A 24,073-nucleotide genomic window follows, 5' to 3' on the forward strand; every position below is an offset into this window, starting at 1 on the left:
AACCGCACGATAATGGTGTCCTCAGTCAATTCTGAATCAACATGTGAGAAGGGGTGGAGTCTTCACCAGTCCAATTGCTATAAGAAGATGGTGACCCCCAACGGTTGGCTGGGGGCTCGGTACGACTGCGTCTGGGAGGGAGGCGACCTGGTCTCCATCGCCTCATCGGACGAGGAAGCCTTTGTGAAGAAGCAAATGGGCAAGAACCCCTACTGGATCGGACTCTCCAATCTGGTGAGACGGAAGCGCGGGTTGTTGGTTCTTTACTGGTACGTGACGACCGGGTTTGGCCTCTGCAGAAATGCAACGAGTTCTGGTGTCGGCATGACGCGGAGGAACAGAAGATGACTTGGTCCGATGCCCGTGTAACGGGGACCTACTCCAACTGGGATTCACGTCACGTTACAAGGTAAGAGGGTCACGTCTTGAATGTCAGGCAAGGTTTTGGGGCCCGTTTCCTAAATGGGAGAGAGCACATGTGACGAGGGGAATAAAGACTTTTGTTAAAAGAGAGCAAGAAAAGAGCCTCCAATTCATCCTGTTTGTAAGATGCTTTTCACGACTTCTTCCGACAGCTCCAACGTAGACTCCTGCGTGTATGTCAACCAAGGCGCGTGGATCACGAGTCAGCCAGGAAAGTGGCGACACGGCTCGTGCGGATCCTCGTTGGCATTCATGTGCAAGCGCCCACTGGACGGTAAGCCTGCTCAGGAGTTGTCATGTTTATGTCGAAAGGGACATTTGTGTGGTCTTTTTGCAGGCTGCCCGAAGTGTTCCTTCAAAGACTTCGGTTACGATCGAGTGGAGAGTGAGTGGATGCCACGCTTGTTTTTACTCCTGTACCGTCCTGCCGTGCTTTTCCAATCCAAGTTTGTTTGTGGCTTCAGCTTCCTCCTGCAACCCTGGCGACTTCCTGCACAACAACTCTTGCTATCATTTTGAGTGGACACGTAGGAATTGGCAGTTGGCTGAGGAGTTTTGCAGAGAACAGCATGGTCACTTAGCCAGTGTCCACTCAGAGGACGAAAAGAATTTCTTGGCTGGTGAGCGCCAAGACAAACTGATGATTCTGTGATCGTCCTGCAATGCTTCCCAGCATCTTTGCAACTAGCGCTTGTTCTGCTTTCCTCAAGCTCACGTGCGAGATGATAGAGGATATTGGCCTTTCGTGGGACTTACGAAGAACCAAGACAACAAATTTTCCTGGAGCGACGCGACGTCTGCAGTAAGTGAAACATCTACAGCAGTCTAAAATGTTGGCATTTGTCCAGAATGACATATGAGAAAGCCAAAGTTGGCTTGGTCACAATGTTGCAAGAGCAAAAAAATATTTGTAAAGTTTCAAAGGGGCTGGGCCACTAACACAAATTTAACTTGCAGTTGTCTAAGAACTATAAAATTGACAAGCTTGAATAAAATACAAGTTTGTCATGTCATATAAAAGTGCAGAATTTTACAGATGGACAGTCTGAGAATAAAATAGGAACATTGTGATTTCACTGGAAGAGTAGTAGTTGTTGATGTTAAAAATGGAGTAATGAGAATGTTTTAAGAAAATAAGTTGCAACACCAAACGCACTCATGTGGCAGGACAACATCACGCTGGAGGGAGAACAGTCTACAGAACGTGGTGACTGCGTTGCTCTGTCAGCTTCTGGACAATTTCATGAGTGGTCCTGCACTAAAGAGCAGCCATCCGTCTGCAAAAAAGGTCCAAAAGTCACCACAGCTCACTTTGCCCTTTAACCTCTCGCTGCTCCTTCATATTTGATCCCCCTTGCCTTCTTGTAGCCAAAATTCGAGAGGCTCTCCTTGATCTGCCGTCATCAAAAGGTGGGCGTCCCACCCTGCGGCCCACACGTGATTGGTCGTTGGCCAGTTGGCCCGCAAGTAACGCGAGTCTCGATTACAGGCTGGAGCGAAAAGTGCGGCTGGTGGTTGGACAACCCGTCCAACAACTTCTGTTACCTGATCAACCTTAAGTCCCGCAAGACCTGGCAGGAGGCGCGAGACGACTGCGTCGGCCTCGGAGGCGACCTGCTCAGCATCACCCACCCAAATGAACAGAAGTTCTTACAAGGTAGGCTTATGGGCTTGATCGGGACTGTTGGTTGAGAATCTTGCGATATTTGTAGAGGCTGGCGTATCTGCCAAAGAAATTTTGAAAGAACTATTTTGTCTTTCGTTGCTCATTTTCAAGACAAGACAAAACGTTGTATGTGACGTCACCTGCAGTTGGTTACCAGACCGCAAGTGGTTGTCTTGACATTTCTTTCACATCTGACCGGAAAAAGGACAGCTTATAGGGATTGAAAGATCTTGCTTTTCTTTTAAATCACTAGATGGCCTTGATAAGCCGCCATACAAAAAACTCGTCAGTATACAAAAAAAACTTTGTTTCATTGAAGATTCAGTTTCTTCAATCTATGGAAACGACGGACGCAATAAAGCGCTAAGCTTGAGATGACACAAAAATAATAAACTAACTTTTATATTACGTGTCTAGGATGCCCTCATTGTCGTAGCATTAGTCTTTCTGCTGATTTTAGCGCTGTGCCCTCTGTTGTCACTTCTTGTGGATTTATTTTGAGTAGAAGTTTTTTCTTGGGGAACACAAGAGTGTGAAATGAATGTGTTAGCTTCTCGCTAGCATTAGCTTACTGCTTAACTTGACTGCATTCATAAATATTGTGAGGGGATTTGTTATGCTACGTGTTATGTATATGGTTGGAAGGACAAGTCTTCTGCTGTTGACAACTTTTAATCAAGCTAAACGTTTGCGGTGCAAGAAAACACTACCTCCGCTAAAAACTACAAATATGTCTGGCGTGGAGGGGGCGGGGTGTGAAGTATCTCATTTGCATTTAAAGAGACCGCACCAAAACGGCTTGCTCTGAGCCGCTACTCAGAACAGGAGTAGCTTGTGACGCTATGACGACGAGGAATTCAGACAAAAGACCACAACGGAATGAGTAAAATGTCAAATGGATTTATAACCATGATACGTGTAAGCTTAAAGACATTCACTGGTGACATCTTATTCATGTTTGATCCAAAGATCTGTCCCACCTTCTTCAAAATAATTCTTTTTGGTGGTTGGCCACCAAAACCACGAGCACTCAAGACGGATGCAAATGGACTGACGGGTCTCCTTTTCGTTACACCCACTGGACCACAGGTCGGTCCAGTCCCCGTCTAATATTTGTTGCTGACGGTCTGGAGCAATGGAGAGGAGCGCTTAACATCTGCCGTCTCCTTACAGAGAGCCCTAGTAAACCCTCTGGTGCAAACTGCCTTTCCTTTCACACTAAAAGTGGAAAATGGGAATTTGACAACTGCCAGAAGAACAACAGCTACATGTGCAAGAAAAGAGCAAGAGGTAAGATGTGACTCATGGCCAATTTGTTTTGATGCCCATCTTTGGTTTTCCCTCGCAGGACAGAAACCGGAACCACCACACCATAACGGTAAGTCAAGTCTCCCCGAATCCTGAATGTTGACGTCAAAAGATGCGAGACGGAAAAAAGACATGACGGTACGCTCGCAGGTTTTCGGGAGATCCTTGTCTGCAACCACCAGCAGCAGCACACCGAACTCTTTTGTCAGAGTGAGAGTCAAAGCGTCATCCGCATCCAGTCAGCCTTCTACGGATGGAGGAATGGCAGCATTTGTCCAACGAAGAGCGAATCAAATGGTAAGACAGGACATAAGCGACATTGTCGCGTTACATTTTGCTCTAACTATACGACCGTTGCAGCCAAATAAGCTTCCACTCGGCCTTGTGACTTGCAGAGACTTGCGTGGTGCAAGGAGCCCTCCTTCACTACAGGCAAAAATGTGACAACCGTCAATATTGTCTTGCTGACCCTTTCAAGGGCGTCCGGGAGACCTGCCCTGCTGTCTCCAAATACCTGCACATGGTCTACAGCTGTGAACGGAAAGGTGGGCTTCAAGTCTCTGTTGTCTAATGCGGTATCTCCCAACCAGAGTTGGGGTATGACGGCACATTGAATGGTCTGTTCTACTAAGGACGTTGACGCGATGACTAAAAGGTTCAGGGGACCACTCGCCATAAAAGCTTGGCAACCATTGGTCTGGTGAATTGACAACCCCTAACAATGCCCAGAACAATACAATACAGTAATCCCTCGTTTATTGCGGATAATTAATTCCAAGACCACCCGTGATATGTGAAAATCCGCGAAGTAGTGTCACCCTTTTTTTTTTTAACAAACATAAATTGTGTATCAATAAGTGCATATTAAACCATATAAGTGCATATGTTATCATTAGAACATTAAATACGTTTCAAACATGTAAATACTATATTAATACGTAGTATAAAAGACATACAGAAAATAATGTATAAATAATATAAATATAAATATGATACGTGTGTGACATGTAGTATATGTAGCCAAAGTATACATACTGTAACTTTTTTATAACAAGGTACATACTATACTGTAAATATGTTTTTAGAACTATTTTATTATTATAAAAAAAATGTTATCAGGGATACATTTCAGCATCCGTTGCAACATGATTCTGGGTTGTCCTCAGTGTGTCTTGACAGTTTGATCAAGGCGGACAAGCGCATTGCCAACTCAGCGTTTGAAGCCTCCTCCTTTATGAGCGACGCCAGCCCCGAGAAAGCTCACTTGAGTAGCCATTCCTGTTGGAGACCGTCACAAGATCGTATGTAGACAACTGAAAGCTACTTCGACACTGGCAGTTTGGTGTCCTTAGTAAACTCGTGTCCTGCAGCCTCCACCAGCTGGATTCAGGTGAACCTGGGTCAGGTGAGAAAGGTGACTGGGATCGTCACCCAGGGCTGTCCTCACGTTGACCCAAGGTCCTGCGTCATCGACTTTGAGATGAAGACGAGTGTTGATGGCAAAAGTTGGACTGAACACCCGAACGGAATAGTGAGCGGCCAGCCAGTCAACCTGACGCTGACCGGGCTGTCCAAACTTGCCATTACAAACTGCTATTTCTAGTTTACCGGAGGGGGGGAGCACCGGTTCGGCTCGCCATTGTCCACTCAGTACGTCCGCATCCTGCCGCTGGAGGACAGCGTTGACTTCGGCCTCAGCTTTGACCTCTTGGGATGCGCACGTGATGGTAAGCGAGTCTCTCCCTCCGCTGCCGAGGTTGCCGGGAAAAACATACAATCCATCTTTTGACATCACCTTTTGTTTGACAGATGCAATGACCTGTGACACCACGTTCAAAAGCCTCCACTTGACCAAGGCAATGACGTGAGTCGCACTTGCCACGGCGTTTCCATGACGGTGAGCGCCTGTTGCCAATCTGCTCGTCGTTGCCTTCTGCAGGTTCCACTGCCCACCCAAGTGTGCCAACTCCCAACACAATGTCACAGGAACCTTGGTCTACAATGAGGTACCGTGATTGTTGACCCAGTGACGCTTGGACTGGAGAGGCAGTGGCTCTTGCCAAAAATAAACATTTCAAAGATGAACCTACATTTCAATTTGGATTTCCTTTTACATTCCAAAGTAGAAACAAGTTTTGAAAGATTCATTTCCACACACCAATCAAGAAGGCTAAATTTTTTTACACAGGCAGAACAACAGCATGTGCAGTACCTGTGATCAAAATTGTGCCCTGACATGCCAGGCCAGGGAGTCAAATCCTCCGTATCGTGACCCGCCAGTTGAGTTCAGGTCTGCGGAAAAGATAAACGGGACTAACCTCCCATCTATCTAAGACTTGTACCTGTCCAGGACCAGGAAATGTGCAAGTAACATTTCTGCAGACCCTTTTCACCCAGGTCACAGTTTGTTCGAACTACTCCCCTCCGGACGGCGTTACAGAGCGCTGTACGCCAAAACCAGCAGACCCAGCTTCTTCCCCCAGGCGGTCGCTCTGATGAACTCACACCACACATAGAGTCTCAGAGACATCACCGTGCAAAAACATCCTGCTCTCGCAGCTTAAATGTTGTCAGTTACCTGAATGTTGTCAATCACTTAAATGTACAGAGGCTGAGATCAACCGGAGTCAAATTCCCTGTTTGGCATGCACAAACTTGGTCAATTCATTTGATTCTGATGTGAGTGCAGGACTCAAGCATCTGCGCGGCCGCTATTCACGCCGGCGTCCTTTGTAACGACATTGGAGGAGACTGTATTGTGATGACAGCCGTGGTGAAGAACGGTTTTGCTGGCTCCACCCACAACGGGATCAGCTCCCTCCAGTGAGTGGCCAACGTTTATGGCAAAGTGCCATTAAGAGGCCTAGCTCATTGTTACGTTTACGACCTGCAGGAGTGCCAACTCGACGGACCAGGCCTTCACATTTGCAGACGGAGGTGAGTTCGCGGAGCATTTTTTCCATGTTAAGTGCTCAACTACTGCTAACCTCGCATGGGATGTGACCTGCAGAGCCGAGATGCTCGGGACAGTCCTGGGAGGAGTTTGCAGGCTTCTGCTACAAAGCTTTTGAGGACAAGAAGGAGTGGGCTGATGCTCAAGCTGTCTGTAATAAATTGGGTGCCAATCTGGTGTCCATCCTTTCCGAGGTGGAGGAGACGTGGGTGAAAAAGGCCTCCAACCTCAGTGCGCAATTTGTCTTAGTAGAACTACTCGATAGGTGGAATACCTGAACGCTGGGTGAGAGATTTGCTCACCTTTATCCTCTCCAGACACCAGCGACATGTGGACCGGACTGAATGACCAGAGTGTACTAGGCATGTTTGAGTGGTCAGACCTCCACGAGGTGACCTTCACCGACTGGGCCCCAGAAGAACCCAAACACCTTAAGAAGGACTGCGTGGCGATGTCGCAAAAGGTGCGTGGCCAATTGAGCACTTGTAAGAACACCGGCACGATCCACTGAAATTCATCTTGCTCATCTTTCAGACTGGAAAATGGAAGCAGATGAGCTGCAAGCTACCTAACAGCTTCATGTGCAAGATGCCCAAAGCGCATTATGCAATCACCTCAGTGAAGACAGAGGAGAGCCATTCTGGTCACCGCATACTCTTGCACAGAAGCAAGCTCACCATGTCAGGGAAAAGAGTGAGTTGAAGTTTTTTTTTTTGTCTGCGTGAATGCTGAAGAGCATTTTTGTTCTCTTTTGCGCACTACATGAACAGAAAAAAATCCCTTCACATTTGATCCATCCTCCCCCGTTTCTGGACAGTTCAATGAAAACTTGTAATGATTTCCACACAATTTCAGTTCAACGTCAGATCTTGGCATTCGCACGCATTTTCCACTCAAGATTTTTTTGCTAGTTATGTTTTGATTGTGTGTTTTCAGTATGGTGGATTGATAGTCGAGCTGAAGGGAGGTCTTCGTGTGAACAACGTTATCACCATTACAGGACGGGCAAATAAACTGGCAGATTGGTACGATGACCCCCCCCCCCCCCCCCCACGGGCACAAGGATGCTAATACCACAAACACACAGTTGCACATCTGTGTTGCAGGTTTAAAATCAGCCTGTTTGTGGCTGACAACAACGACGACGACGACGACACCACCGACAACGTGGTTGCGCTGCTCCTCAAGTTGAACTTTGTAACCAAGAAGATTCGGCTGTACTCCAGAGTGAACACAACTTGGAACAAAGGAGAGGAGCATCCTACACAAAGCTCTGGACCCGCACAAGAAGTCAAGGTGACGTGAATCACATCATATTTCTGCACACACTCGCACGTCCGCCTTACAGTTTCGGGGTTTCCAAACATTCATGTGGAATTTTCCTTACCTTTGATTGGTGCCAGTATCTAATTGTCGCTCCATTGTTTGTTCTTATGTGCAAGGCGTATTCATACAACTGTCATAACCATCTTGTAGAACATCCCTAAACATACTTCAATCTTAAAAAACAATTGAGTGTTTCCTATGGGAAACGGCCATTTACTGGTTGAAGAGCACCTAGCCGCTAATAAAGGTTGGAGTGATTTTCTTTCCCAAACTACAAACAGTATGCAATGGAAATGTCACAGTCAAAAGGAATTGCTCGAACCATCCCACCCCTCGTGATGCTACTCAGAAATGTCCACAACAGCATGAATTTTCTTCCAATCACTAGCAAGACCTGCTCGCCAAAAAAAGTCCTGAAAATGTCAGCGTGAATGTCACTTCTCCCGTCTTTGCTCGCCGCCATGCCGTTCACACTCATCACATGCAAGGTGTCTTGTTGTCGCTCAGGTTGTCATCGAGTGCGCCGACGATCATTTCCAGATCACAATCAACGGGCTCGACGAGGTGACTTACAAATACAGCGTGGCCAATCTGCAAAGCATCACGCAGATGTTTGTGAGGGGTCACGTGTCCATCAAGGACATCAAGCAAAGCTCCAATAAGACCAGCCTGCGCTAAAATGTGAGGACGGATGTCGTCAAAGTGTCTAAATTGTTTTTGGCACAGCCTTTTCCACCAGCCATAGATGGTTTGTAGGATAATTGTACAAAAGTAACCACTTTATAGTTTAATATTTAATCTTAGTCCAATTGGCTTTTAGAAAAAAGCCAGACTTGCATGCTTGACTGTTTTGTTGATTCTTTTTGATTGCCTTTGTGCATCCTGACTTTGAGTTTATTGCATTGAAATGTGCAATATTTGTAGTTAAGATAGTTTTCCTAGCCTGATTAAGAGACCCTTTTGACTGATTGTATGATGAGTAATAATAAAAGAATGCAATTTCTGGAGAAACTGCGTGTGAAGGCAAAGAAGCTGGATGAAAACTTGGGAATGGGGAATGCTAGCAAATGATGTGAAAAGGTGAGAAATAACGACAAGCGAGAAAAGCAAGAAAAATGGTAAGCGAGAAAAAAATGGTCGGCGAGAACGGTCAACGAGAAAAACAGTACGATAAGCGAGTAAAAAAACAGCGAGACAAACAGTAAGTGAGAAAAACAAGCGAGGGTTAAGCGAGAAAAACAGGAAGTTAGAACAACTAAGCAGCGATAAGTGGTAAGCGAGAAATCCAACAGGCAAGAAATCTGGTATGATAAGCAAGAAAAATGTTCCGTGAGAAAAGCGGTACGTGAGAAAAAAAGCGAGGAGAAGCTGTAGGCGACAGAAAAAACGATAAGCGAGAAAAAAATTGTAATTGAGAAAAAGGTACGCAAGAAAAACTAAGCGAGAATTTAACAATAGGCAAGAAAAACAGTAAGCGAGAAAAAACAATAGGCAAGAAAAACTGAGAAAAATGGTAAGCAAGAAAAAACGCTAGGTGAGAAAAACCGTAAGCAATAAAAAATGGTAAGCGAGAAAACCGTAAGTGCCAAAAACGGTAAGCGGGAAAAAACGGTAAGCGTAAGAAAAGGTGAGAAAAAACTAAACGAAAAAAACGTAGGTGAGAACAACGGTCAGCACGCACTAAGCGAGAAAAAAACGGGAAGCAGGACAATACTAAGCAAAAACATGAGAAAAACGATAAGCTAGCAAGGGAAAAATGGTCGGCGAGGGCGAGAAAAAACGGTAAGCTAGAAAAAAACTAAGCAAAGTGGTAAGTGAGAAAAACGGTAAGCGAGAAAAAATGGGCCACAAAAAGTGATGGGCGAGAAGAACGGTAAGTGAGAAAAAACGGTAAGCAAGAATTACGTAAGCGAGGAAAAACGGTAAGCGAAGTTGAAAATTTGAAAAAACAGTAAGCGAAGTTGAACATTTTCCCAAGTGGGAAGTTTTGGAATAGGTAGGAATAAGAAGAGCAGTTCAATCGGTCCAAAACAGGGAAGAACTGATTTTTGCAAATTTTAGCACAATTTACAATGTGACATTTTCGAAACGTGGCTTGGGAATATTGAAAGTCCTCCCGTCCATGAATGTGCAGAATGATGTGAATGTCAAACTGGAACGATGTAAATATGAAATGTCGAATGTGCCATCCGGAATGAGTGGGGAAACTTTTGCTGGAAATTTGTGAATTTTGCAAAAACATTTTTTGAATAAAGAAAAATGGAAGCACCAATGACATGAATATTTGAAATATGTTAAAATTAGAATCGCGTGAATCGGCTGAATTATGTGGTAGCATGTCGAAAAATGAGAGGAATAAAGCAAATAAGCGGAAATATACAATTAATGGTGTATTTGTGAAGGCAGATTTGTTACTGGCAGTGATGCTTGGAGAACTAGTCGAGAGTCCTGTTTCAACGTGTATTTTTTTTTCTTGTATTGATGACAAAAGCCAGTGTAGTGGTTTTCTCTTGTCAACATATTCAATAAAAAACGTGCATGAAAAAAAGACGATTCAGTGCCTCGATTTGCCGTGTCATTTCATGTTATTTTAAAATGTAGCTATTTTCCCACTCTAGTGCCATCTAATGGCTCAGGTTGGACACTGAATCACTTCATCCCAAACGCCACTTTAGAATTCTTAATTGTTTTCTTTTTAATTCCCAGCAGGCTTTTTAAAGTTTGGTAAGACGTTGCGTTAGATTTCCGACACAAACAGTCACATGACCGATCTGTTTTGCTTTAACCCGTCAAGCACAGATGTCACGAGCTGCTTGTCTGATGTGATGACATCATCACAGGGATGAGATCCCAAGACAACAGATCAAGTCTTAACTTTCTGCCGGAATACAACACATTTAAATCAGATCACATCTTCAATTCTGCACTTATCCAGCTTTTAGTTTGCTAACCCTTGTCAGTCTAGTGTTACCTTGACTTAAAACACAAACGCAGATTCCAGTTACCCTCTAAAATGTAATATCCACACACGAATACTATATTTCCGTCACTATCCTTTATTAATCATTTCATTTCCAGTATTTACATTCTCATGTGTTACTCTTATACAAGAATGACTGTCAATATTTGAATGCATGATGTGCTGGAGTTCTGAAGTATTAAAATAACCCAAGGGTCTGTCTGCGCAGCTGCTACGTTCCTCCTTTGGAAGGTGGATTAGCAAGGCAAACATTCTCCTTTTCGGCCGCGACCTGACCCGCAGCGCTTCGACTTCTGAACTAATCACTGCCTTTCAAAAAGTCATTCTCACTGTCTGCCGTGCATTCCGCGTTTAGGTCGCTTCAGTCGTTAGACCAGACCACTCACTGGGTCCAAATGCCACTCACTTGCAGAACTGCTGGTGGGAAGTAACCAAGTACCAATATTTTGGTACTGGAAGTACATTTTTCAGGCAGCTGTTCTTTATTTTTGGCACGACAAATTCTTCCATTTTTTTTTTTTTTATATTGTTCCAAGTTATTCCGTGCAAATTAACTTGAATTTACAATATTACAGTTGGCACACAATAGTACACAATGCACAAAGTTCAATTTTGGTAAGTCTGCAATGGATTAACGCCATTGTATATTGATTTGATCTACAATGAAATTGAATTAGGACCTCAGGCATGGAATGCATTTAACTCGTAAATCAAGCCACGACTAATGCACTAATAATAGCGCACTGATAACAATTGCGATCTGATGGGACGACCGGTCGCTGATTGGTCGTGTGTCCGTTTGACACGACACAGATGAGCGACATGTTCAGACGCTTGTCTTTGGGTGGCTTACGCCAATCAGAAGCCAACGGTATGTGCAATCAGTGAATAACTGCTGGCCACCAGGCCAGCCTCTCCGTCTGGCTTTCACAGTGACGCCCCGGACGACGGCCTAATCTCCCATGAGCCCCCAAAATGAGGCCTGTAAGCCGGGGCCCTGGAGTGATCATTGCTTTTTAATGCGGGATGCAGAGAGTTAACATGCTTAAAAGTGACACACGCTGGCTAAACATAGAGAAAATGGACATAGTTGTGCCCCAAATATAGCAGAGGAAGGCGGACAAAGAGGCAAGGGTCCCGTATAAAAGCGGACCGCGGTCTGATGCGCTGGAGACTGTCGGCAAATTGCGTGGTTACAATCTTCACCACAGACACCTCAGACAGGACTCGTGTGAGTATGACATCACTGGTTTCAGATGAAATCAAGTGTCCTGACCATGTGGAAGAAATGACTTGTTTTGATGTATAGTCGTCCCTCGCCAAATTGCGGTTGACTTTTTGTCGTCTTGTGGATTTTTCAATCATACAATTTTATTTCCCTCTTGCTGATGCCGCAGGAATCCCGAGAGAGAAGATGAGTGATGCCGAGATGGAAGTATTTGGGCTGGCCGCACCCTACCTGCGCAAAACCGAGCGGGAACGAATCGCGGCCCAGAACATGCCATTCGACGCCAAGGTGGCTGTCTTTGTACCCGACCCCAAACACGAGTACGTGAAGGGCAAGATAACGAGCCAAAATGGCACCAGCGTCAGCGTGGAGACGGAAGGCGGCAAGGTGGGACTATTTGGGGGGCCCTTTTCGTCCCTTCCCTAACTCAGTGCTAATCAATCTGCTGTTTGTCTATATGTGCCATGGCAGACTGGCGCCCAGTCAGTTGTTTGTCAATATATACCCTTGTCATAAAATCCACTCCAGTACATTGTTGTGTTCAGATGGTGATGGTGCACCAGGACGACCTTCGGCCCATGAACCCGCCAAAGTTCGATAAAATCGAGGATATGGCTCGTCTGACGCATCTTCACGAGCCGGCCGTGCTCTTCAACCTCAAAGAGCGATATGCTGCCTGGATGATTTACGTGAGGGAAAGCGCCTTGGGAAAGCCATTTGAACACTTATTCAGAGTGCTAATACTTTGTTTGCTTCCCATAGACATACTCTGGTCTTTTCTGCGTGACCGTTAATCCGTACAAGTGGTTGCCCGTCTACAACCCCGAAGTGGTGGCGGCTTATCGCGGGAGGAAGCGTCAGGAGGCCCCCCCGCACATCTTCTCAATTTCTGACAATGCCTACCAGTATATGCTCACAGGTGAACTCCATCAAATCCCGCAAATACTGTCGACCACAGGTGTCAAACTCAAGGCCCGGGGGCCAGATACGGCCCACCACATCATTTTATGTGGCCCGCGAAGACAAATTGTGCATCAAATTCGTGTGTCATTACTAGAATTGCAAATTGTCTTCACTTTTAATAATATATATTTTTTTAAAATTTTTGACCAGTTTTTACTCGTCTGATTTGAAAACGAGTTGTCAGTTTGTTTTGTAGCTTTTGCCCGATATAATATGAGGTGTTCATACATTTATTTGGGTTGACAGTCATAATGGGCCTCCGAAAGAAGCTATGATTACAATGCGGCCCGCAAAACGAGTTTGACACCCCTGCTGCAGACTGTACAGACTGAACTCCCACAACCTAATCAAACCCAAACCAACTTTGCATGTAATTTCTATTTTCAGATCGGGAGAATCAGTCTATCCTCATCACGTGAGTTATGTGCAACCTCATCGCTTTTCTAAAAATGTCCCACTTGCCTACATCTAGTGGCATGCTCATTGTCCCTTTATGGTGTTAGAGGCGAGTCCGGCGCGGGCAAGACTGTCAACACCAAGCGAGTGATCCAATATTTTGCGACAATCGCATCGTTGGGAGACTCCAGTAAGAAGGAGCAACTTCCTGACAAAGTGCAGGTAAAGCCTTACAAATAGGAGTAAGTATATTCCAAAATCTGAGCTGAGTTCAATGTCCTCACTATCAGGGAACGCTAGAGGATCAAATCATCCAAGCCAACCCTCTGCTGGAAGCTTTTGGGAATGCCAAGACTGTGAGGAATGACAACTCATCTCGATTTGTGAGCTCCGACTCCACCTGTTTCCTCGGGATCATGTCACAATGTGCCTCTAATCTTCAATAATAAGAACCTTTCATTTATCTACACTGCAAATCTTCAATTACTATGCAAATCTATCTGGACGTTAAAAATTTGAGATCGCTTTTTTTTACACAGTTATTTTCACCATCCACATCTTTCCACCAAAAAAATACTAAAACAAAATCAACACATAAAAAGTCTGAAAATATATGAATTGAAATTCAAACTTAGGTGGCACAGATCTGCTTTCAAAAATCACAAACATCACAAGTGATTACAATAAAACTAAATGATAATTCTAAATCTTTCTGCAGGGGAAATTTATCCGGATCCACTTTGGGACTAAGGGCAAGTTGGCATCGGCTGATATTGAAACACGTACGTTTGCTTTCGTTGTCCATAAAATGCAACACAATGGATGCCCTTTCATTGCTAGCTCAATGCTAACAATAATGCAAAACCCTTAATTCGGGTTAAGGCAAATCAGCATCAATGTTATCGTGATGCTAACCCTTCAAAAAACTCCTACCTTAACATGACTGGAGCATCTAACACATATAGAGCATGTTTGATTTAGATCTGTTGGAGAAATCCCGGGTGACCTTCCAACTGCCGGCAGAGAGAAGCTACCACATCTTCTACCAGATCATGTCCAACAAGAAGCCTGATCTCATCGGTAAAACCTCACTTTAGATGACAAGCTGTGACGGTGCGCCCATCAAGTTACTGTTGTTCCTCTTCCAGACATGCTGCTGATCACGTCCAATCCTTTCGACTATCCCTTCATAAGCCAAGGCGAGATCAGCGTGACGAGCATCAACGACGCGGACGAGCTGATGGCTACAGATGTACGTTTTGAAACGGTCACAGGCACTTCTAGTCGAATAGAATTGCAAGGGCTAAACTTGATGCCGTGTACCCCAGAGTGCAATCGACATCCTGGGCTTCAACGCGGAAGAGAAGCTTGGCATCTACAAGCTCACTGGAGCTGTGATGCATAACGGGAACATGAAGTTCAAGCAGAAGCAGCGTGAAGAACAAGCTGAACCTGACGGCACTGAAGGTAAAGTCCGACAGTGTTTTTCCATGAGAAGAATGCCAAATGACCACGAGACAACTGCTTCTAATCTCATCTCACAGTGGCTGACAAAGTTGCCTACCTCATGGGGCTGAATTCCGCCGACCTGCTCAAGGCTCTGTGCAATCCCAGGGTGAAGGTCGGCAATGAGTATGTCACTAAAGGCCAGACGCCTCAGCAGGTACACTTCCTACATGCTTTCCATGTCAAACTACTACTAACCCACCTGGATTGATACCCTGCTGTGGTTCCCAGGTGAACAACGCTATGGGTGCCCTGTCCAAGGCTGTGTATGAGAAGCTCTTCCTGTGGATGGTCACCAGGATCAACCAGCAGCTTGATACCAAACTCCCGAGGCAACACTTTATTGGCGTGTTGGATATAGCAGGGTTTGAAATTTTTGAGGTAACCACAAACAATCCTCTTGGTATTACATCTAATTCACCATGATGTCTCGAGTTCCTCAGTGCGCAACCCCCTGCCCATTATTTACAAACGTTCATAATTGGCCTATTGTCATTATTGATGAAATACTGTGTTAAATACAGATGAACAGTCTGGAGCAGCTGTGCATCAACTTCACCAACGAGAAGTTGCAGCAGTTCTTCAACCACCACATGTTTGTGCTGGAACAAGAAGAATACACAAAGGAAGGCATCGAATGGGAGTTCATTGACTTTGGCCTGGACCTGGCAGCCTGCATTGAGCTCATTGAGAAGGTCCATCGCGTGTTATCAGTCTTTTAAGCAACCCTCGTCACATTTTTGCATTGTTGAATACCTGACTCCTTATCGACACTCAATGAATCTTGTCAACTTTCCATCATGCAGCCAATGGGTATCTTCTCCATTCTGGAAGAGGAGTGCATGTTTCCAAAGGCCACGGACATGTCCTTTAAGAACAAACTTTACGACCAACACCAGAGCAAGAACACCATCTTCCAGAAGCCCAAACCTTCCAAAGGAAAGTCCGAAGCTCACTTTTCACTAATGCACTACGCCGGCACGGTGGACTATAACCTCAGCGGCTGGTTGGAGAAGAACAAGGACCCGCTGAACGACACTGTGGTGCAGTTATACCAGAAATCACCCATCAAGTTGCTCTCCCAGCTCTTTGCGACATACTCCTCAGCGGACGGTCAGTTCTCTGCTCACAAATCGCAAAAGTAGCACAACCAAAACACACACTATTTCATCACATGTTGGTTTGTCATTGTAGCTGATGGAAGCAAGAAAAGCTTCAAGAGAAAGGGTTCATCTTTCCAGACGGTCTCTGCACTTTTTAGGGTAAGAAGAGTTTAGGAGAAAGAATCAAGTGGATAAGCAGTTTAATAACCAGTTCAACTATCTGCTGTGCTAGAAAATACAAAAAAATATATAGTTAACCCAATCACGTATTAGTTGTTTTCTTCGTCGTTGACATCCTGCAGGAAAACCTCAACAAGCTGATGGCCAACCTCAGGTCCACACATCCACACTTTGTCAGGTGCATCATCCCTAATGAGACAAAGACTCCTGGTAAGGACAAATAGGTTTGTCAGTGTGAAGACAAGCTAACACCAGGATTGTTCTCACAGGGGCGATGGACAACCATCTGGTTCTGCATCAACTTCGCTGTAACGGTGTACTGGAAGGAATCCGGATCTGTCGGAAGGGATTCCCCAGTAGAATCCTCTATGGAGACTTCAGACAGAGGTAGCACATCTGCTGCTACGATCATACAGTGAACCCCCGTTCCGAAAGACTAAAAGCTCTGCTATAGTGGGGGGTTTACTGTACTTTTGCACCAGGTACAGGATTCTTAATGCCAGCGCCATCCCTGAGGGACAGTTCATGGACAGTAAGAAGGCATCAGAGAAACTACTGTCTTCCATCGACGTGGACCACGCCCAGTACAGATTTGGATATACAAAGGTATTCAGCAGAAAGCTTAGCTGGTGGTTGCTCTTTTCCGCTGCTGATGATGCTCTTAACTCCCTACAGGTCTTCTTCAAAGCAGGCCTCCTGGGCCTTCTTGAAGAGATGAGGGATGAGCGTCTGGCCGTGTTGATGACTCGTATCCAGGCTGTGGCCAGAGGTTACGTCACCAGGTTGAAGCTCAAGGAGATGGCAAAGAAAAGGTCTTTGAGACACAGACTCATTTCCCTAATTACAAAAATAACAACAGAACCACATTATTTTGTAACGTCTCAATTTTGGGTTACCATGTGTGACTGCTGCCTTAAATGTCTACAATCCATAACTACAGTACTGTTGTAATCGCTAATGTTCATGTCCAAAGGTGTTGAGTTATTTGCTACTAAAATGTTGTCTACGTTTGGCGCTCTCCAGAGAGTCCATTTTCATCATCCAGTACAACATCCGCTCATTCATGAACGTGAAGAATTGGCCTTGGATGAGGCTCTTCTTCAAGATTAAACCTCTACTGCGGTGTGCCGAGGCGGAGAAGGAGATGCAGAGTTTGAGAGAGGAACTTGTGCGGCTCAAGGAGGACCTGGCCAGGTCTGAGGCTCGAAGGAAAGACATGGAGGAGAAAACAGTGGGGCTCGTCCAGGAAAAGAATGATCTCCACTTTCAAATCCAAGCAGTATGTCAACACATATTTTGGGAAACATTTAATGTGAAGCTGAAGGAGGTCCATAGCAGAGCTGGTGGACAATGACTTGACTCAAATTGCTTGATATTTAGTTTAACCATCCTTTGAATTGCAAAAATGTTGCGACAGTAACTTGGGACTTGCTTAAAACTTACTTGATGTACTGCAGGAACGGGAGAACCTGTGCGATGCAGAGGAGAGGTGTGAAGGTCTGATCAAGCGTAAGATTCATCTGGAGGCTAAAGTCAAAGAATTCTCAGAAAGGTTGGAAGAAGAAGAGGAGATCAATGCAGACGTTACGGCAAGGAGGCGAAAGCTGGAGGATGAAAGTGCGGAGCTCAAACGGGACGTCGACGATCTGGAGCTGATCATTGCCAAAGTCGAGAAGGAGAAACATGCTACTGAAAACAAGGTTACCAACACATCTTCCAAGAATTTGCAACTCAAGCATTTTTATTCTATTTCTTCTGTTATGTAGGTCAAGAACTTGATGGAGGAGGTAACCATGTTGGAGGATAATCTGATGAAGTCCTCTAAAGACTATAAAGCCTTGCAGGAGGTTCACGAGCGGATGCGTGACGACCTCCAGACTGAAGAAGATAAAGCCAATGTTCTAATGAAGACAAGGATTAAGTTGGAGCAACAGGTTTACGATGTAGGTTTCCCACAAATTCAGCAGGTCTGCTCCTCAATCAGTCTTGATGAGGTGCAGACTTATTTGTCTCCATCAGCTGGAGGGCTTACTGGAGCAGGAGAAGAAAGTGAGAGCTGACTTGGAGCGATCCAGAAGAAAGATCGAGGGAGACCTGAAGCTGAGTCAGGAGACCATTATGGACTTTGAGAATGAGAAGATGCAGATGGAGGACGGACTCAATAAGTACCGTGTCTCATACAGTTTTATATCATTTTTGAGAGTATCTTCTATATAAGATGTTAGATTTCAGTGCTATCTGAGGAAACTCAACTATATTCATTCTTCAGAAAAGATTTGGAAATCAGAAACCTGCACAACAAAGTGGAGGATGAGCAAGCTCTCACCACGCAGCTGCAAAAGCAGATTAAAGAACTTCAGGTTTGCTTGCAGACAGTACGCATATATACTACTCACTAAAATTTGGAGATGTCAGTGGTGATGTTTTGGGATGATCTTAAAATGCGCTATAACTTTTACAAGTGGATTTAATTTGACCAACTGTTGAATGCACATGTTAAAGAACAGCAAGTTACGCAAAAGGTACTGAAATAGTGCATTGAAAAGTTAAGAGAAGGTCAAAAATTTTTTATCAATAATTTAATTTCACCACATAGCCAACTTTTTGTGAGTAGTGCATTTTTAAAAGTGTTCTCCATTAACGCTAGAGTGAAGCGAATGTTTTCCGTAGGCTCGCATCGGTGAGCTGGAGGAAGAAACAGAATCAGAGCGCACCACCAGGGCCAAAGCGGAGAAGCAAAGGTCGGATCTCTGTAGGGAGCTGGAGGAGATCAACGAGAGGCTGGAGGCGGCCGGAGGAGTCACCAACGCTCAGCTGGAGATGAACAAGAAGCGTGAGGCCGAGTTACAGAGGCTGCGTCGTGACCTGGAAGAGGCCACCCTACAGCACGAAGCCGTCACCGCGGCTCTACGCAAGAAGCAGGCCGACAGCGTCGCACACCTCGGAGAACAAATTGACAATCTACAGCGAATCAAGCAAAAGCTAGAGAAGGACAAAAGTGAACTGAAGATGGAGCTCGAGGACATGGCGAGCCATATGGAGACTGTTGTGAAGAGCAAGGTAAGAAATTAAGGGATTTGCGTGAGAAGTTTCCTGTGCTAGAAGGCGCTCACAAAGTGGAACGTTCCAGTCCAACATGGAGAGGACCTGCCGCAACCTTGAAGAACAAAATAGCGAGTACAAGACCAAGGTGGACGAAGCCCAGAGAACCCTCAGCGACTACGCCACTACCACTGCACGACTGCAGACGGAGAATGGTCAGTTCATGGCACAGGTGACAGAAGTATTCAGAAAAGTATAGATACTTGGGTTGGACAAAAAAATAAAAGTACTGATTTAACACCAGCATTTTTTTCCATCTTTTATACTCCAGTGAGATCTTGGTGCCAAGTTACGTTTTTTGCTGTTTGAGTAGGCGAACTTTCTCGACTGGTGGAGGAGAAAGAAGCTGCGCTAAACCAGATGAACAGAAGCAAAGCAGCCATCAGTCATCAGATTGAAGAGCTCAAGAGACTTCTGGATGAAGAAATTAAGGTCTGCGTTCTGCGGTCATAGTTGGTTGTGTTTTTGGGTGGGCTGGATCTCAAGGTTTGGAGAAGGTACATCATTGCATCATTTCTTTTTTTATATAGGAAAAAAATGCCCTCGCACACAGTTGTCAGTCTTTCCGTCACGACTGCGATCTTCTAAGGGAACAATATGAAGAGGAACAGGAGGCGAAAGCTGAACTGCAGCGTTCCTTCTCTAAGGCTAACTGTGACATGGCCCTGTGGAGAAGCAAGTACGAGACAGATGCCGTACAGCGCACCGAAGAATTGGAGGAAGCCAAGTAAGGACGGAGTTTGTTTTTCAAACAATGCTTGCATACTGCATGCAAGCTCTCAATTTTATCAGTCAATATATTTTACCAGTCAATCGCTCCTTCCACTTCAACTATTTCTCTGTGATCCACAGGAAGAGGTTGGTCCAACGACTGCAGGAATACGAGGAGTCGACAGAGATGGCAAATGCGAAAAGTGCGTCCCTGGAGAAGACCAAGCAGAGGTTGCAGGTTGAGGTGGAGGACCTGATGGTAGAGCTTGAAAGGGCAAATACAGCCAATGCTACCTTGGATAAAAAACAGAGAAATTTCGACAAGGTATGGGGCCTTCAGATTGTTAGGCTTCTTCTTCTTGTTTCCTCTTCTTGTTCTTTGGAGTGAGACAATCGGATTTTGCAAAAAGACCTAAAATTTTGAGCTGACTTTTACAGCTTCACCCAACAAGAAGTCACCTCCATTCAACCTTTGTGGATAAGGCTGGTTAATTCTTGATGTTGTAGGTCCTGTCTGACTGGAAGCAAAAGTGTGAAGAGAGTCATTCAGATCTGGAAGTGTCTCAGAAAGAGTCCAGAGCTCTTAGCACCGAAGTCTTTAAACTCAAGAATTCATACGAAGAAGCTTTGGAGCACCTGGAGAGCATGAAGAGAGAGAATAAAAACCTTCAACGTAAGAGTGGAACACAATCGTGGCGTCATCTTATCTTGTTGAGACGTAGTGATTTTTACTCTTATTCTTTTACTCAGAGGAGATCACAGACATCAGCGAGAACATCGGACAGTCGGCTAAAATAATGCGCAAGCTAGAGAAAACTGCAAAGCAATCTGAGCAGGAGAAGAAAGCCACTCAGGTGGCACTTGAAGAGGTTGAGGTTCGTGGTTACGTTTTTATTTTTAAGTTGGATCAATCCTTTTTTTTACACACCAGGAGCTATTTGACTTTGTATCTGTTCTTCCTGCAGTCATCTCTGGAACACGAGGAGGCCAAAATTCTTCACCTTGAACTGGAGCTGAACCAGCTCAAATTAGAGGTTGAAAGAAAGGTGGCAGAGAAAGATGAAGAGATAGACCAGTTGAAGAAGAACCACCAAAGGACCGTGGACACCTTGCAGAGCACCCTGGAGGCCGAGACACGCAGCCGTAACGATGCCCTCCGGATGAAGAAGAAGATGGAAGGGGACATAAACGAGATGGAGATTCAGCTCAGCCACGCTAACCGCCAAGCCTCTGAGGCCACAAAGCAAATGAGGAACCTTCAAATCCAGTTGAAGGTTTGCAAGCCACGTTTGCTCGGAGAAACCAAAATACAGTGACACCTTGACTTATGAGTTTAATCAATTTCATGTCCAAGCTCACAACTTGCGAGTGGTCTCATGCGTGTGTGTATCTGTCGGTTTTCAATCACCTGAGTAAATTGTGTATGCTCAAGGACACACAAGTCCACCTCGATGAAGCACTCCACAGTCAGGAGGACATCAAGGAACAACTGGCCATCACAGAACGCCGTAACATTCTGATGACAACCGAGATTGAGGAAGTGACGGCAGCTTTGGAGCAGGCGGAGCGAAGTCGCAAACTGGCTGAGCACGAATTGAGGGACACTAGCGAGAGGACTCAGCTGCTACACTCGCAGGTGAGGACATCAGACATTTAGCTTCTTGTGGTTGAGAACCTCATCCTGGGACTAAAACCTACACTTGGCATTTGACCAGTCTCTCAAGACTAGAACTTTCTCTTAGAAAGACAAGCGCCTAGTTTCAGGAGTGTTTGACCCATGAACATTTTCTGAGTTATGCAATGAAAAGTCTCACCAATGTTATGATGCAGAATATCGGCCTCCTGAACTCTAAAAAGAAGATGGAGAGCGAATTGGCTCAGCTGCAGTCAGAGATGGAGGACACAGTCCAGGAGGCAAAGAACACAGATGAGAAGGCCAAGAAAGCCATCACAGATGTAAACGCCGCTATCCTTTTGTCATTCACGCCACCATCTGATTTACAGCTGACAAATACCTCACCCAGGCGGCTATGATGGTCGAGGAGCTGAAGAAGGAGCAGGACGCCAGCGCTCATCTAGAGAGGATGAAGAAGAACATGGAGGTGATGGTGAAGGACCTGCAGCAGCGTCTGGATGAGGCTGAAAGCCTTGCCATGAAGGGTGGGAAGAAGGAGCTCCAGAAAATGGACAAGCGGGTGAGAACATTTCAAAGATAACATAACAGCAAAGTCCAGCAGACCTCTGCATATTTGCTGTTAGGTACCCGCGGTTTAGTCTTATTTCCCAATTTCTTTTGGTGAGGAGGACCTATCCCTCATTATTTGCAGTCTACAAACAACACAGATGAATGATTTTAATCTCTTCAGGTTCGCGAGTTGGAAAAGGAACTGGAGGCGGAGCAGAAACGTGGCTGCGAGGCCATGAAAGTAGTACGCAAACATGAGCGGAAGATTAAAGAGCTGACATTTCAGGTCAGAGGGTCATCCTGGTGCCGAACCGCAGGTCCAAGGAAACATAATAATCCTAATCATCTTCCTCCTCTGTTCCAGGGAGAAGAGGAGAAGAAGAATGTGGCCAGACTTCAGGATCTAGTCGACAAACTGCAGCTGAAAGTCAAAGTACACAAACTGCAGAGTGAGGAGGCGGTGAGTGGTCCTGACCAATATTTTCATTATGCACGTAGAAGCAAGCATTACTTTGGCACCATCCTGTGGCAGGGTTAGTTATCTGAGGACTTTAGCTATTTCTGATCTTTAGGAGGAACAAACCAGCACCCAGCAGGCCAGGTTTCGGAAAGTACAGCACGAGCTGGAGGCAGCTGAGGAACGAGCAGATGTCGCCGAGTCGCAATTGAATAAACTACGAGCCAAGAGCCGCGACATTGTCGGCAAAGTGGAGTAGAAAGATGTCTGATGTGCTACTTTAGCCAGCGGTGGAATACAGCGGTAAACAGACTTACAAGTATTTTAAGTTACAAGATGCAGTTCGGTCAACTTTTATGCTTTGTTTTGCATAATAACATATTAAAATTTTGAGTCTAGGTGTGGTCCTACTTTGGAGAGGCTTATGATAATAGTAATAATCGTAGTACATTTTATTTATGTATCTTGTCAAAGTTGCTTGAATGAATTTCAAGCTCCAACATGTTCTCCAACCTTGTGCTTTCAACATTTGCTAATGTACGTATTTCTCCAATAAAGGTTTTTACAAATGCTGTACCTAAAGTCTTGATATCATGTGTTATCACAGCAACACTGACACTACGTCTCACGTACCGAAGTGAAAGCGTGAGAAGAATGCCGGAAGAGTTAAAGTTACGGCTGAGCACCTGTGTCTGTCAGCAGGGAGCTGACGAAGGTTGTACACGTCCAACATGGACAAGTAGAGGACAGACGCCATCCGCCAACCTGTCAGCACGCTTGCTGGTGTCCATTGGCCAAGATCAAGAGCAGGCTGACCAGATTGGTCATCCCATGAGCAGACATATGGACATAAAGATGTTGGTCCACTTGTGATGCACTGCTACCAGTACATGTAGGATAGAGTCAGAGTGCTGGCCTTCAATGACATTGTTCTTTTGCTGTGTTTTGATTGGTTGGTCAGACGGTAGAGAGGTTATGACTTGGATTAAGGCAAAGAAGTTCCCAGTGAAGTACCAGGAACCAAATTCAGGGGCCATCGCTGGTGTTCCCACTTGCAGTCCGCACCTCCTTAGGTTTCCCACACTCTCCCCAGCTAAATGCAGCTCGCATGTGTTGCCGTCGCCCTCTAACTTGGAAACAAGTTGGGCCTCTAACCTTGGGCCAGAGTTGTTCTTTTGTTATTTTAGTTTATTTTTTAATAATGACAGGGGGGTCAATTTTTCAAGTAAACAGCTAAACTTTGCAATTTAACAGTGCATCGGTGATGGTGGTTTCCCAACTGAAGCTCGCTCATTCTTAAAATTTGTCTCGCAACTCAAACAAATAAAAAAAAACAAGCAGCAACAATGTTTATTACAGGATATCTTTACTTATCTATTGACTAGTTTATTTTTCATTTTTTATGTGGTAGGGATGCCCCCTGGGGTGTCAAAAAGCCCCTGACCTTGGTTTTTACCTCGGACTCAAGAACCACCTGCTTCATCTCCTTCAAGACAGCTTTCTTGGATTTAGAGGCCTAAGCTTCCAGTAGTGGTCACACCACACTGATATCTTCTCCCAAAACTAATGCCACAAAATAAAACCTG

General features: G+C 45.1%; 2 protein-coding genes across 3 annotated transcripts; both read left to right on the plus strand.

Annotated features, from left to right (window-relative positions):
• Positions 1–30: 30 nt before the first annotated feature.
• LOC133170552 (macrophage mannose receptor 1-like) lies at positions 31–8,677 on the plus strand. The gene is made up of 27 exons (XM_061303567.1): positions 31–234; positions 300–409; positions 576–697; positions 761–808; positions 888–1,043; positions 1,134–1,225; positions 1,591–1,711; positions 1,792–1,833; positions 1,913–2,080; positions 3,059–3,178; positions 3,263–3,379; positions 3,438–3,467; positions 3,548–3,694; positions 3,793–3,942; positions 4,564–4,698; positions 4,768–4,928; positions 5,001–5,124; positions 5,207–5,261; positions 5,337–5,403; positions 6,087–6,220; positions 6,291–6,334; positions 6,408–6,581; positions 6,668–6,813; positions 6,885–7,043; positions 7,287–7,375; positions 7,457–7,646; positions 8,184–8,677. Exons 1-27 carry the CDS (start codon positions 88–90, stop codon positions 8,352–8,354), a joined length of 3,219 nt encoding a protein of 1,072 aa, XP_061159551.1. The 5' UTR covers positions 31–87; the 3' UTR covers positions 8,355–8,677.
• A 3,140-nt stretch (positions 8,678–11,817) lies between these two features.
• On the plus strand, positions 11,818–23,063 carry LOC133169866 (myosin-4-like). 2 transcript variants are annotated; one of them, XM_061302352.1, is made up of 39 exons: positions 11,818–11,887; positions 12,054–12,271; positions 12,430–12,573; positions 12,647–12,803; positions 13,235–13,262; positions 13,351–13,465; positions 13,534–13,626; positions 13,962–14,025; positions 14,225–14,323; positions 14,392–14,495; positions 14,572–14,710; positions 14,788–14,906; positions 14,981–15,130; positions 15,274–15,444; positions 15,556–15,862; positions 15,944–16,011; positions 16,155–16,242; positions 16,302–16,419; positions 16,515–16,638; positions 16,708–16,844; positions 17,056–17,311; positions 17,490–17,732; positions 17,799–17,975; positions 18,052–18,197; positions 18,302–18,392; positions 18,703–19,092; positions 19,163–19,289; positions 19,448–19,566; positions 19,665–19,861; positions 19,987–20,170; positions 20,353–20,518; positions 20,596–20,720; positions 20,811–21,119; positions 21,278–21,481; positions 21,676–21,801; positions 21,870–22,040; positions 22,212–22,316; positions 22,395–22,490; positions 22,603–23,063. In XM_061302352.1, exons 2-39 carry the CDS (start codon positions 12,071–12,073, stop codon positions 22,744–22,746), a joined length of 5,802 nt encoding a protein of 1,933 aa, XP_061158336.1. In that variant the 5' UTR covers positions 11,818–11,887; positions 12,054–12,070; the 3' UTR covers positions 22,747–23,063. The 2 variants fall into 2 exon arrangements, with proteins under 2 accessions (XP_061158336.1, XP_061158335.1); XM_061302351.1 differs by having other exon boundaries at positions 22,212–22,490.
• The last annotated feature ends 1,010 nt before the right edge of the window (positions 23,064–24,073 follow it).

Source organism: Syngnathus typhle, linkage group LG17, assembly GCF_033458585.1.
Source record: "Syngnathus typhle isolate RoL2023-S1 ecotype Sweden linkage group LG17, RoL_Styp_1.0, whole genome shotgun sequence".
Taxonomy (NCBI): domain Eukaryota; kingdom Metazoa; phylum Chordata; class Actinopteri; order Syngnathiformes; family Syngnathidae; genus Syngnathus; species Syngnathus typhle.